Source organism: Cannabis sativa, chromosome 1, assembly GCF_029168945.1.
Source record: "Cannabis sativa cultivar Pink pepper isolate KNU-18-1 chromosome 1, ASM2916894v1, whole genome shotgun sequence".
NCBI lineage: Eukaryota > Viridiplantae > Streptophyta > Magnoliopsida > Rosales > Cannabaceae > Cannabis > Cannabis sativa.
This window is the reverse complement of record NC_083601.1, coordinates 30,623,048-30,638,098: the sequence shown is the minus strand read 5'-3', so window position 1 is coordinate 30,638,098 and position 15,051 is coordinate 30,623,048. Positions and strand designations below refer to the sequence as shown.

The window sequence follows — 15,051 nt, the reverse complement described above, 5'->3', positions numbered from 1 at the left end:
TTATATATGTAGAATATTATTAAAACAATTATTCTATAGATTTTAAAATAAATATCAACAATAATTATTATAATATATAAAATTGATTGTTATATCTATTTTCTATATAAAGTGTGCCTATATAACAGAATTCTTGGTTTATGAGAAATTCATGGATGACTTTTTATTTATATTAAAAATAAAATGGTTTATTAATAAAAATAATATAGTTTATGAGAAATTCATGGGTTACTTTATATAATGAAATAAATAAAATAAATCTCATTAAATCTAAAAAAATATAATTGGGTTTTTGCTTTATATATTATATATATATATGTATATATATTGCTAAATAATTTTTCTATTTGTTTTTTTGGCTCGATCAGGTTATAATTGTTTGCCTCCACATCTAAATCTAAATATATAAAATGTGGCTATATAAACGAATTCTTGGTTAATGAGAAATTATTGACTGACTTTTTTTAAAAATATTATCTTTTTTTATATAAAATGTGGCTATGTAACAGAATTTTTGGTTTAATATTATTATTTATTTTTCTGTCAAAATATTAACAGAATATTCTAATATTTGACAGAATATTCTGATTAGAAAATGTTAATTATAATTGATTAATTTTAGATAAATAATCCTACCAAAATTTAATCTAACAAATTTCTCTCTCTAAAGCAAAAATCCCAGCCTCCAACATAACCTTTACCAGTTTATAACCTTAGTTATAATTTCTTAAGCTATATTTTATAATTTTAATTTTCATATTAAAATTTAAAAAATACTAATGAAGACAACATGCTACATGCTATTATACAAAAGTATTACATTTATATATCCCACGATGTTTCAAAAATACTTTTGAAAGTTCATCTTGAATTAATTATTAATATGTAATAAAAGATATTAGTTATTATATTATTACTTCAAACAAAGGAAAGTTCTAGCGGTGCTTTTACTTTCTAATCATCTCTTGGTTTCGGGTAGAAAGTCATATTCATGTGTTATGTGTATGTTAAATTTTTGTTAATAGGCTAGAAAAGAGAGTATAGTCTTACAAAACTTGAAATGTGAACCTGAGTTGTCAGCATATACATAACCTCAATTTTGGCTTCTTTAACCAGCTGCCACACACAAGTTACTTACTCTAAATTTATAACCATTTACAATTTTTTAACACTCAAAAAGTTACCAAGTTTGTTTTCTATAGCTCTACTTATTAAGGTAGAAAAATATTTTTAGATTGACTCCTCTATTCCGTTTATTAAATGAATTGTTTTCAAGTTGACACATTAACTTAAAAATGACACAATAATGACCTACTACAAAGTATACACTTATATTCATTCTATTTATTGAGAATCAAAACTTCAATCTTCTCCACTAGATTAGCCAGACACACACAATATTATTTGGACATAAACACAGGACACAATATTATAACTCAAACTCATAAATACTTAGTCGAAACTTGAATGAATAATGTCACTCTTTTAAGTTTTAAGACTGTATATGACTAGGCAATTTTGGTTATTGTATTATTATTGCTGCTACATAGTTGATCATTTTTAGATTTTTGATGTGAAATTTTGTATTGTGAGCTTTTTACAGTTTCTAATAGACTTCAATGAGTAATAAATTTATATAATTATACTTGGAATAAATTTTGATAATGTTGTTTGGTAGATTCCTATTTTGTTATTAGGTAACATAATATTATTATTCGTTAGGTCTGTCACAATTATTAGAATGAATCAATTTAAAATTCTTTCACTATATTGAAAGGTGAGATTGATTTTAATATGAGCTTAATTATATATTTTATTTTGTATATCTATTGTTTTATTTGAAAACAGGTGAATAAATAACTACACTATATACAACAATTAAGGACATCACTCCAACTACAGAAAGTTGGAAGAATAAAATGAGAGTGTTAGAAAAATTTGAAAAGCGGACAAATAAGAGTTCACCACTCAAATATCAAATACTTAATGTTAGCAGACAAAAAAGTATACAATCAATTAATTTACTGTTGAAATTGTCAATACTCTACTAATAAATGCTATATTTTCCGAATTTTTTCTATACACCCGTTGCAACAAATTATTATTTCATAAATATATATTTTTTTCTTAAAAATGAACACAGGATAATGATGTTGAACCTAATAACTAATAGTATATATATATTTTATTTTTAATTGTATCACTTTTTAATAACGTAAAAAAAAACTAACAAAAAATTTAGTATACGTGCCTCGCACGTAACTTTTTATTAGTATATATATATATATATAAGACTCAATCCATAATTAAATTGCACTACTAGTCATATAATATCTACTTTGTGATGTTAAGCACTTTAAGATGTCTTTTAATTAATATTTCTCAACAGATTAGATGATTATCCATTTCTACATTTTATATAAACTCAACCAAACAGCAAATACAACATTATTATTGTAGATACGTACATTGTATTAATTAAATAATATACAGAGATAATAAACAAACAGAAGAAGATCTTGATAATTAACATCACCCACTAATTAATTTCAATCACAACATACCTAACACATGAACTGATTTTGCAAATTAATTTAACATCTTTTTCTTAAATAATCCTCTTGCAAAAACAATAAACAAGGAGGAGTAGTATTATATAGCATATAGAGTAACATATAGGAAAACTTATTAAAATATTGGAATTTGAGTTAATTTTTACAAAAATACTTTCACACGGAAATTTTTTCAAAAATACTGTGTGTTTATAAAACACTAACTCAAAACAACAGTAGAACAACTAAAAAACACTAATAGAACAACAGTAAAAACTTAACACAGAATATTACAGTATGAAACTTATAAAAAAACACAGTAAAAATATAAAAAATACCGTCTGAAAGTATTTTTATAAAAAAATTACAAAAATCAATATATGTAAATTTTCTTAATATATATGATATGTGAACTAAAATATATTATATACTCATCACCTTTTAAAAGAATAAATCCCAATTTAGATAAATATGATAGTTAAAAATAAAAAATTAAATTAAAAAACAAACCATTAATTAGTTTCCAATTCCATAAGTCAGGTATGGCCCAATCATTTCGAACCACCGGCGGTGTCGGACTTAGTTTCAGCACCGCCGGTGTTAATTGTCTTAACCTTGATCCACTCATTCCTCAAAGGTGGTGGCTCAAATCCTCTAGTCCCCACTGGAGGAGACCGGGGAGGCGAGCCGAGGCTGGAGCTCCTCTTGAGGGTGACAACCCGGGTTTGGATATCATTACCCGATTTGACTCTCCACAATTTGGTGCCTGAGTTTTTTAACACCTCAAAAATGTGATGATCTTGAAATTGTGGGAAGGTTTCCTTAAACAACTCCCTCCTTCGAAAGTAAAGCTCCCTAAAGTATTCCACCACAGCTAACAATCTTGGGTCGGATAATATCCCAAGCTTTGACTCAAAATTATAGTAGCAATAATAATCTTCATCATCATTATTATTGCTATTATGACCATAGTATTTTCCCAAAGTAGCACTTTTTAATAACGACATGTCGTCTTTGACACCAGGCGGGAACCAAGTTCTGTCATCTTCTTCTTGAAGTACCACTTCTGGATACCCTTCCGGCTTTTCCATACAAAGAATATATTTATATAAGCTACTATATATAGTTTGAAAAGATATAACAGATCGATGTATCTCTATATAATCTTTACTCTATAGAATGATCAGAAGAGTAATAAATGAGTTGTACTTGATGATATATGGTTTGTGGAAATATTGAAGATTTTCCACACATATATGTATGTAAGAATTTAATCAATGGAGTGTTATTAGGAGTGCATATATTATAGGAAACGTGAATCCATGTTGTGTTTATAGTATTGAGATTATTAATTTGAATTGGATCGAATTAATTAAGTTAATTATAGAAGATTTTTCAAGCAAGTAATTAAAAAAAGAGTGGGCCAATTCAAGAGCTAGCAAGCTAGGCTACGCGTATAGCAGAAATGAGATCATTATATAGAATGAGTTGCAGATATAATTTGGGTTTCAGCTAAGTCAAATCATACATATCGCCATTATACATTTCTTAAAGAAGTGGCTCACCCTTATAATCTCGAAATGCATAATATTATTACTTGTATAATTTAATATTAATTAATTATTTATAAAATACCAGCTTATAATGGTGTTAGGCACCTAATACCCATAGCAATGCCGTTACAAATTTAGTGGCATATATATCTTATTTTTGGGAAGACTTGGGTCCCTAGAAAATGAATTTTTTCATATTAAAAATTAATAAAAAGGATGTACTCTATGACAAGACAAACCTTCTAATTTCTAGACATATTATTATTATTAATTATTATATCTCCTCCGGCCTCCTTCCATATTATTATTCTTAATGTTTTTTTTTTTTTCTGAGAAAATTATTCTTAATGTTTGTACCTTATATATTACTATTATTATAAAAAGTGTTTGGTATTTTATAACATCAAACACCAATATAATATTCGTGTAAATAGTCTATTAGTTTTTGAAGTCTTAAGTCTCAAACTTTAGTAATACTAATAAACAAACTTCTATATATATATATGTATACTTGAGATATGAATGACTAGTCTTTCGTGCCAAAAAAAAATAAAAATAAAAATAAGAAGTGGTGTACGCAACAGATGACGCATAATTATTGATTTCACTAATAATATATATGCCTGAAGATACATAGAATCAAAAACTTGTTTTTGTTGGGTATATAGACCAGAGATATATATAATTCCAATCCAATGTTTAATGCTGGTGCCTAATATTATTAGAAATATATAGGAGATGATGCATTTATTATTGATAATTTTTTATAATATATAATTATTAATTTATGTAGAATTATTTGATATTAAATTGCACAAATAATGACACTTCAAGAAATAATATTAGGAATCATTTATAAATTATAAGATTGAATTAATTAATGTAGATTTCATGGAGATTGTTTTGGACTGGACACCCATTCAGTACTTTTAAATACCAACCCAAAACCACTAGATCATTTGTACAAGAGATTAAGATCAGTACTACTCTATAAATCAATTCTGACAACCTACGAAATTGTTAGGGCATATCCTTCTTCTGTCAAATAATTAAATCACTTGACAATTATAAAAAAAACAGAATTTCATATATTAATAATTTCGTGCAATCCATCGGCAACCCACAACTCCCATTCCCAATATCACTGCCATTAATGAATTACAAATCAGATTGCTAACTCACACGTACGTTAGCTAACTAGGTGATCAGAGTTGAATTGATCAATAATTTTTGCAGTCTTATATATAATAATAAAAAACAAATACTAATTTACTTAAAGTTGATTTTTCGTGATTATTCCAATATTCTAAATAGGAATATTTGCGGCAGCACTTAAAATTACAACTTTAAGTACACAATATAAAATTGTAATTTTGGTTAATTACGTCAGTATAGACTCCATATAGTGTTAAATTTATAACTAATTTTAAGTTTTGAATTTATTAAAAGAATATTTAAAAAATAATTGATACTATATAATTTCATTCAAACTCAACGAACGCGTTTATGTAATTAAGTATCAAAATAATAAATGAGTTTATGTAATTAATTGTTAAAAATAATAAAATTCATGTGATTGTATGGCTAATATTCTAAATTATATAAAATAACAAAAACCAAAAAAACAAAAGAAAAAAAACAACCCCTAATATAAATAGCTAGTCAAACACATAATGATTCATGAATTGGTCGAATCACTTTTTTTAATTAGTGAGAGAGATCAAAGAAGAAAGAGTTACAAATACACACTTAAACTAGTAATTCTTTTTTATCATCGCGGTCGTTTCATTATTAAAAACAAAATGATAGAGATTTTCTTTTAATAATGCATTAATCATATATGACCATTTATATAGTATAATATAACAAAAAGAGAAGACAATAATCTCATAAATATATAAATAATTCATGATCATCCCGGTGATCTTTATCCTCTTTACCAACTAATAAATTAAAATATTCATCAATTAATTTGTTTCATTCTTTCACATATATTCTCCATCTTTCCTTAGTTCTCTCAATTATAGTACTATATTGGTAATATATATTAGTCAAATATCAATTGACATGTGATTTGACATCGCAGCTAACTACCAAGACCAAGACCGATCAAACTAGTAATGGAGTTCAAAGAAAGACACTATTAATATCATCAAATCGAAAAAAAAAATTAGTGGTATACCATAGTTAGTATGTAAATATCTTAAAGAAATTCTGGATCAAGAGTCGTATGAGGGAGTGCACATTTGAGGAGATAATAGAGCCACGCTATTTTATAGTATATTTATATAAATCTAGTACTATATATATATATATATTGTTTGGTTATTTATTATATGGGTTTTTAGCAGCTTGCTTTGAGCTTCTTGCTCTTGGATTGTAATTTATGAGTCCAAAAAAGTAGTTTCAAATTAACTTATTTAATTTGGAAATTTATACTAAAATTTAATATCCACGCCTTATTCATCAAAAATTTTATTAATCAACTTCCAATAATAATGAAGCCACATATATGCACGTGGCTTTTCTCTATATAAGAACTTTTATTATAAAACCACAAACCATTTTTGAGGTTAAGGAATAAAAAAACCAATATTATCAATTCCCATGGCTAAAGTGCCTACATTTTAGTCAATTCATGGCTACTATATATGATTATGAAAAAAAAGTTGTAACCACTTATTATTTTCAGGATTAAAAGCATTATCATTAATTAGTTTTCTATTATCATTATTCATATATATAAAAGTTTATATATAGATATAAAGTTTTTGGATGGATACATATACATAAATATAATAATTATAACTTTAAAAATTTGCGAGTCCTAAATTATAAATTCTTAATTTGATCAATAATTTCGATCTCTATTCTATATATTTTTTTTTTCATAAATCAAGTTTTTTTTTTCTTAATGGAAAATTTAACTTTATTAAACTCACTTATATGTTGGTAACAAATCAGGCATCTCCTAAATTGAAAAAAGATCATCAGAATATATGGATGCTTTAGCAAATCATATTAGTTAACTCAACAAACCTTTACGTACAGTAAACATTTTGCAACTCAAGTTTTTCATTTTTGATTTGACTTTATGTGTAGTGATAATCTACTTGAAAACTTCATGTGTAGTAGTGTGTCTATATATTTTAAGAAAACAAAACACAACTATCACTTTCGAATGTAATCTTCAAATTTAATTAGCTCGATTATCGTCTTCTTAACTTATTATAACTACTCCATTTAATTTATTTCACTTTCAATTCGTTAATTATTAATCTTCAAATTATTAATGAATCAAATGTGAACTTACTTTTCATTTCGATTCCTAATACAAATGACAACATAATAATGAGAAGTGAATCAATGGCAAGGTTCATGCATAAGACCAAATTAAGACTTTACACGTCCTCATATCATATATAAAAATCTCAGATAATTAATAATATTTGTTATACATATATAAATGTGTTTTTGGTATTTGCTTTTGTTGCTACTACAAAAAACACAATGGTATTAAATTGACTTATTATGCCGGCCGGTACGTATCATCCATGGCAAGACCCATGCACCCGACCGGAAAGTTAGTGCCACCTATCTAATATTATGTACGTAGCTAATTAATATGCCCTATTCATTTCCTTTATTAAAATCTGTTATTATTATTCTTTATAGATAGATAGATAGATAGGTTTGTCGTTTTGTCTTATTTTCTTTGTCCATCATTTTATTAAAATTTTCTCTGTTTTACCAAATCAGCATGGAACATAGCCATGATGAGATCACTTTATTATCACCTTATAAACATTAATATATATAATATTATTTATTAATTTCACAAATATGAGCACACATACATCTGCATCCACTTTATATATAGAATATATAGCAATATATATCCCATAAGTCTCCTATATATATATGGACTACCACTCTTAGAATTGGACAGTCAATATTCAGAGCTACATATATATATACACATATATATATGTACTACTGAAGTTTAATTCCTAGAGACCCCAAGAGAGAGTTATATTTATTCGACCATCTAAATATATGGCCTCATCATCATCATCATTATCATCATCAGCACAAGGTTTGCAGTTTAGGAGTACTATTATTAGTACAGATGATGATTCTCCAATTTTGTTTTTCCTTATTTTCCACAAAGCCATTCGTAATGGGCTGAATGAGATTCATAAATTGGCAACGGCTGGTACCCGTTCTAATGTTGAAATAATTCAAGCCCTTTTGGGGCCTACCCATTTTCTGGGATCAATTTTTATGCAATATTTAAAAGCCAAAGATAAGGTATATATATACATATATAATTAGCATGCATGGTTAAATTTTGGTATTTTGTTTGGTTAATTTGATGAGAAAATTTATATATATATATACATGTTATATATTACAGGTGATTTTTCCAGCTGTCGGTGCACGTGTGAAGAATTTAGATGAAACGTCGTACTTGGTTGTTCAAAACAAGGATGAAAATGATGTTCTTGCTAAATTATTCGAGCTTCTTAATTCTAGATTAACTTTAATGGTCCAAATCCAAATCAATCATGAAGCTACGTTCCAAACAGAGTTAGCTTCCTTGACAGGTGTCTTGAAGTTATTGGCTGTTCAGAATATGGCTAAAGTTGAGGAGCAGGTAAATCATTTGATAATGTGTCTTAACTCTTAAGTAATCTTTAACGAAGTTTATTATCTATTGTTTTAATTTTATAGAGGATATCCAAATCTTTAACTCAAATTAAAACATATATCATATAGTTCTAAACACAAAATGCCAAAATCGATAGACCGAACAAAACACATGATTCCCTCACATTATATGCATGTTTGTGTCTATATATTATATAATATATATATCTACGTACGTAATATCCTACATCACTAAATAAAGTCAACGAGCTTCCCTCCAAAAAAAGTCAACGAAAGAAAAATTAATAAATTAATTGCATGAAAACTTTGTGTTATGTAAAAGATGTACGTACAAGGGTGATGACGATGTAAATTATTACCAACCGATAAAACTTGCATATAGAGTCCAATTTATGGTATATCAAACCATTTTTTTTTTGTAATAATGTTGTTAATATTGATACTTTATTGCCTTTACTATATTCTAATTTATAGTGAGATTTATTTTCGGTAACTATGAAAAACGATCTTCAGAATACAACAGCTCCTCTCAATAAATAAATTATTTATAAGATAAGATCTTATAATTGTTCTCTAAATTACATGATAGAACTCATCTTAATTAAAATATTTTTGAAATTATATACATGCTATAGTTGTATATAATTATAATAATATTATTATACTTCTGAAAAAAAAAATTAATAAAATGCTTTAATACATATTCGAGGAATTTACAAATCAACTATTTTGACTATTAGACCACATTCAAAGGTAAACAACCATTTAACAAAAACAAAAGTTTGAACATCATTTGGTCTATTTTTTGTACTTAATTATAGAATAAGTTTGCTTAACATAATTTGATTTTGAATTTAGAAACTATAGAAGAAATATTATTTTCATTATTATAGTGAGACATAAATTATAATCTTTCTATATTCAATCGCCAATTAAACATTTTATTGATTGTACTCTAATATCAGTACTTTTTTCTATTTGTGTTGACTGATCAATCATTTTTCTCTCTTAATTATTACCTGATCTATTTATCTATTTTGGTAATGAGAACTTAATGAGTTTTAATCATCATGTTAGGTGTTTCCCTTGCTTATTGAAAGTTACTCTCGTAAAGAGCAGGCCTCTTTGGTATGGCAGTTCTTGAATGACATGCCCACATATGTGCTAGCGAAGGTACTTTCATGGCTATCTTCTTCTCTTTCAATTGATGAATACCAACATCTGCAAAACTCATTAACCGGAATTATCCCAAAGGAAAAGCTTCTTCAACAGGTAAAATTTCAAAATTATCCCCTACAAATAAATGAAATTATTTCATATTCTTTATTAAAGCAAAGAGCTAATTATGTACATTAATGGTTTGTGTGAAGGCCATTTTCAACTGGATTAAAAGAAAAGATTTTGATCATGACACCATTTTGAATAATAATACTTTAATGGAAAAAGCAAACTGTGAAAGTGAAACTAGTTCACATCCAGTAGATGATTTATTGCTCTGGCATAGGGCTATCAAAAGAGAGTTGAATGAGACATTGGAGAAGATCAAGAGGATGTATGTTTCTGGCGATTTTTCTAATCGATCAGTTTTCGATGGAAGGCTAAAGTTTATTGCTGAAATTTGCATTTGTCACAGGTATTCTTTTATTTGTATATGTACATGCTTAAGATGAGGATTGTTGGATTGGAATTTCTTCCATGGATTTTGTTCTGGTAGTTTGAAAGTATTGTATTTTTGGTTGCAGCATTGCTAAAGAAAAAGTCTTGTATCCAGAAATATATGGTGAAACTTCAATTTTCCATCAGCATAGTGAAGTAAAGAGTAAATTTAATGAGTTTTGTGATTTGATTGAAAGTGGTGGAGAAAACTCTTCTACTTCAGCTGAGTTTCTTTCAAATCTATGTTCTTGTGCTGATCAGATAACAGAAACCATAAACAAACACTTCTACATTGAGGAAGTACAGGTAATTTTTCCTTAAAGACTCAATAATTTTCTAAATAGAATTAATTTCCATGGTCCAAATAGTAAATGGTTGCGAGTGTTCAAATAGATTGCTAGAGATTCATAATTCTCATAGTTGAAGATAATAACTTAGAAAAAAATTATTGAAGACACTATTTTTCTGAGTTAACATACCTCTTTCATTCCTGAAATTGACTGATCTCTCTGTATGTCTAGGTTATTTCACTTGCTAGAGTGAACTTAAATGTCAAAAGGCAACAAGAAATTTTGTATCAAAGCTTGTGTATGATGCCTTTGAGATTGATTAAACAAGTCTTGCCATGGCTGATTGGAGTGATGACTGATGAAGAAGCTCATAACTTCTTCAAGAATATACAGTTGGCAGGTCCTATATCAGTCTTTTGAGATTTAGACATAATATTCAAAAAACTAATGTTATTTTATTTCTTACACAAGTTTCATTCTTTCATTCAGCACCAGCATCAGATGCTGCTCTCGTAAAACTCTTTTCTAGTTGGGGTTGCAGGGCGAGTAACCAGAGTTTAACTTCATCTTCAAGAGCAAACAGTTTCTATCCTACCGAGAAATTCTTTGATGTTAATGGAGAAGAAACTTTTCAATCACTCTCACCATTTCATATTGCTTTGCCTACTGGAGTAGTCTCCCCTGTTTCCTCCAAAGATAGCAACTCTTTAAGATCTTTAATGATTTTGGCAGATAGAAGTGAGGAACAACCAATAGATATTCTGTTTAAAGTGCATAAAGCCATACGCCGAGACTTAGAATATTTAAGCATTGAATCTGCCAGAGTTAGTGATTATGATGAGACTTTTCTGCATCAGTTCATTGGAAGATTTTCTCTATTTTGGGGTTTGTATAGAGCTCATACTGATTCTAAGGATAATATAGTATACCCTGCATTAGAATCCAAGGAGGGACTCTATAATGTGGCTCACTCATACAAGGTAGATCATAAGCAGGATGAAAAAAAGTTGGAGCATATTTCATATCTTCTTTCTGAAATCTCACAAATTCATACAAGCTTGAAGAGTGTTCGTAATGAAAAGGACTCGAGTCTAAGTACTTTCGGAGACTATGACATTGAATGCATCAGACAGTACCACGAGCTATGTGGTCGGCTTCAATACATGTGCAAGTCCTTAAGAATGATGATAGATCAACATATGTCAAGGGAAGAACTTGAAATGTGGCCATTGTTTAGAATTCAGTTTTCTAGGGAAGAGCAGCATCGGATTATTGGGTTCATGTTAGGGACAACTAGTGGTGAAGTGCTTCAGTTACTGCTTCCATGGGTACTTTCTGCTCTTTCACAGGAGGAACATGATCAAATGATGGAAACATTAAAGCATGTAACAAGAAATACAATGTTCAGTGAATGGCTTAATGATTGCTGGAAAGACACTTCAATAAGAACATTCCCAAATGGTATATTAAATTCTGATATGCATTGACCACTAGAAGAAAGAAAATGTGGCACTTACATAAGATTTATCACTATTTGCTGTATATAATAACATTAATTCTTCTTAACTTTGTCCAATTCAGGTGAATTTCAAAGAAGCATGGGGATCAGTATGTTAAAGCCTCGTAAGAATGGCACTGGAAAGGTTTGTCTAGACTCGGATTCTGAGAATGTGACAAAGAAATACCTACAGAACAGTATGATCAGGTTGGAGCCAAAGAGTTTAATTTCCCTGAAGTTTATTTCACTACTCATACTTAATTAGCACTGAGTTGCAGCTAACTAAAGTTGTGTAATTTTAAATGTTCTACTTGTAGTTACTGGATGGGTGCTCAGCAAAGACTTCCTCAATCATTGAGTTGTAAAGATTGCACAGGTGAAAACTTAAAAGGAAGATTCCCATCGTTTCGAGATCCTGAGAATAAGGTATTTGGTTGTGAGCACTACAAAAGAAACTGCAAAATTCGGGCTTCTTGTTGTGACAAGCTGGTTACCTGTAACTTTTGCCATGACAGTATAAGTAACCATGCAATGGACAGGTAAATTCTTACATTAACTATTAAGCATCAAGTTTTGACAACTTCCTATCTCATTTTATTTTTTGGTGGGGCTTGCAGGAAAGAAACATCAGAAATGATGTGTATGAGATGCTTGATCATTCAGCCGATCGGGCCAATATGCAAGACGCCTTCATGCAGTGGATTTCCAATGGCGAAGTACTATTGCAATATATGCAAACTTTTCGATGATGAAAGGTACATAAATTTGTGATTGATTGGTTCTTTCATTCTCAAGTAAATTCTCCACAAACAATTGCCAAAAAGTAAAAACACCTAAATAAATTGATAACAGTTTCTCTAAGTTTCAAAAGCTATGCCTTATAGGAAGCCTTTGGAAGAAACCCACTAGCCTAAACAGTATGCATAATGTTATAGCAAATATTTTATGCAATGTGATATGGTCATTGATGATAAGTGTAAAGCAAAGCAAACTTGTATAAGAACTGGTCTTAGGTTATAAAGTCTCAGTTTTTTTCATGCTACTAACTCATTAATCTAAGCATTGTTTTCTCGGCACAATAATTAGACGGGTGACTTTCTAATGTATTTGTTAAAGAGAGCAAAACAAAAAGATTTTTTCCCTTAACTTCATAGTTTAATGGTTACAATCTAACTAAAGCCAACATTTTGATATTATAACTTCACATACTAAACCTTATTAGCAATCTGGAATGATGGTTTGAGAAGAAGTGAAAGTAAAACAAGAAGAGGGTGAAAGAGATATTATAACACTAAAGACAGCTTTTTCTGTCATGAAGAACATAGTTTGAGAAGATTAAAAACTTCTTAAAAACAAAGATTTCTGATCTTAAAAGCTTAAAAGAAGACATATACCCTCGCATAAGCTTTTAAACCATTTTTCATGTCTTTCAAGTAATGATAAATTGTTGTAATTTTCTGCTGTTAGCAAAACTGACCTTTCATAAAATGTGAGAGCTTGCATGAAGTTTGCAATGATCTTTTGTCACTACAGGGAAATTTATCATTGCCCATTCTGCAATATATGCCGGGTTGGGAGGGGGCTCGGTGTTGGCTATTTTCATTGTATGTCTTGCAACTGCTGCCTTTCAATAAGATTATTGGATCATGAGTGCAAGGAGAAATGCCTAGAGACCAGCTGCCCGGTCTGCGACAAGTTCTTATTCACATCAACTACAGCAGTCAGAGCTCTACCCTGCGGCCATTATATCCATTCAGCTTGCTTTAAGGTGGTACCTATGTCTGTCTCAAGGCTGATTTATAATATATTTCAATAGAGCACACTCTAATGCATTGTGTTATGCTATCTGCTAGGCATGCAATCCAAGTCCTTATACATGCTTGATCTGCAACCAATCTTCGGGAAATACCATGGTAAAAGAATTAAGTTTATTCTTATTTTCAAAATCTGTACTACTTTTGCATGAAAGGAATTTCTAGCAGAGTTCAGTATTCATTGTTTATTGCCCTTTTGCACAATATCACATGATTCTTCACCAAAAGAAGCATTTTAAATCTTTGGGCAAAATGAGATATCAGTTTTACAAATTTAGACTCTACATTAAGGTTTTGGCATCTATTTTGATTTGCTTAGATGTACTAACATCCATAAAAACGTATTTAACAACAATGCAGAAAGCACCAGCAGAATCAAAAGTTACCGTGGGTGGTGATGGTCCTGATTGGAATATGAAACCATACAGTCATATTGAAAATGGGAATAAGGAAACCTCGCCATGGACTGAGGCAAACTCTCAGAAGAAGGATTTTGGATTAGCAAGGTTTTGGGTAAGGAAAACTGGCTCATTGGATTGTAAATAGTTCTTCTAGTATAACTGTTTAAAACTTTCCCTTTTACTTGCAGACAAACAGGTTATATCCTCTTTTGCTATGGTTTGTAACACCATTTTTCATCACGGGAAAAGCTCAAAAGATTGGAAAAGATTTCCATAGTGCGGTTGAAGGGAACAAAGCAAAAGACAGATTCTTTCTATGTTTTGTTATGGTTTGCTCTTTAGTGGTGTTCTGTGTCATGAGCAGCCTCGTAGTTTTGCTTTGTCTTAAGATTGTGGGACAAGACAAGTATGTTTTACCATGGTAGATTAATTTTCTGTTCGTATCCCAGGAAACTGAACATTTTCTGGTATTCCTGTTTGTTTTTTCAATAAAGTCTAAGAAGAGAAGAGAATAAATGTTAGAGAACTGCTATATGGAATTTGCTTTTGAGATTGTCACCTTAGGAGTAAGATAATGCATTAGTTGTCTTTTTTTTTTCACTCTCTCTTTTCATAT

At 29.3% G+C, this 15,051-nt stretch overlaps 2 protein-coding genes across 2 annotated transcripts; one reads left to right on the top strand and one right to left on the bottom strand.

The window, feature by feature from the left end:
* Window positions 1–2,469: 2,469 nt before the first annotated feature.
* Window positions 2,470–3,945, bottom strand: LOC115704440 (uncharacterized). The gene has a single exon (XM_030631649.2). The coding sequence runs from the start codon at window positions 3,641–3,643 to the stop codon at window positions 3,104–3,106; it is 540 nt and encodes a 179-aa protein (XP_030487509.2). The 5' UTR covers window positions 3,644–3,945; the 3' UTR covers window positions 2,470–3,103.
* Window positions 3,946–8,046: 4,101 nt separating this feature from the next.
* On the top strand, window positions 8,047–15,033 carry LOC115704441 (zinc finger protein BRUTUS). Its single transcript, XM_030631650.2, has 14 exons — window positions 8,047–8,416; window positions 8,523–8,762; window positions 9,854–10,048; window positions 10,147–10,409; window positions 10,519–10,738; window positions 10,954–11,122; window positions 11,212–12,183; window positions 12,304–12,427; window positions 12,538–12,759; window positions 12,838–12,975; window positions 13,754–13,988; window positions 14,074–14,133; window positions 14,395–14,547; window positions 14,624–15,033. The coding sequence occupies exons 1-14, from the start codon at window positions 8,162–8,164 to the stop codon at window positions 14,858–14,860; spliced, it is 3,483 nt and encodes a 1,160-aa protein (XP_030487510.2). The 5' UTR covers window positions 8,047–8,161; the 3' UTR covers window positions 14,861–15,033.
* Window positions 15,034–15,051: the final 18 nt, after the last annotated feature.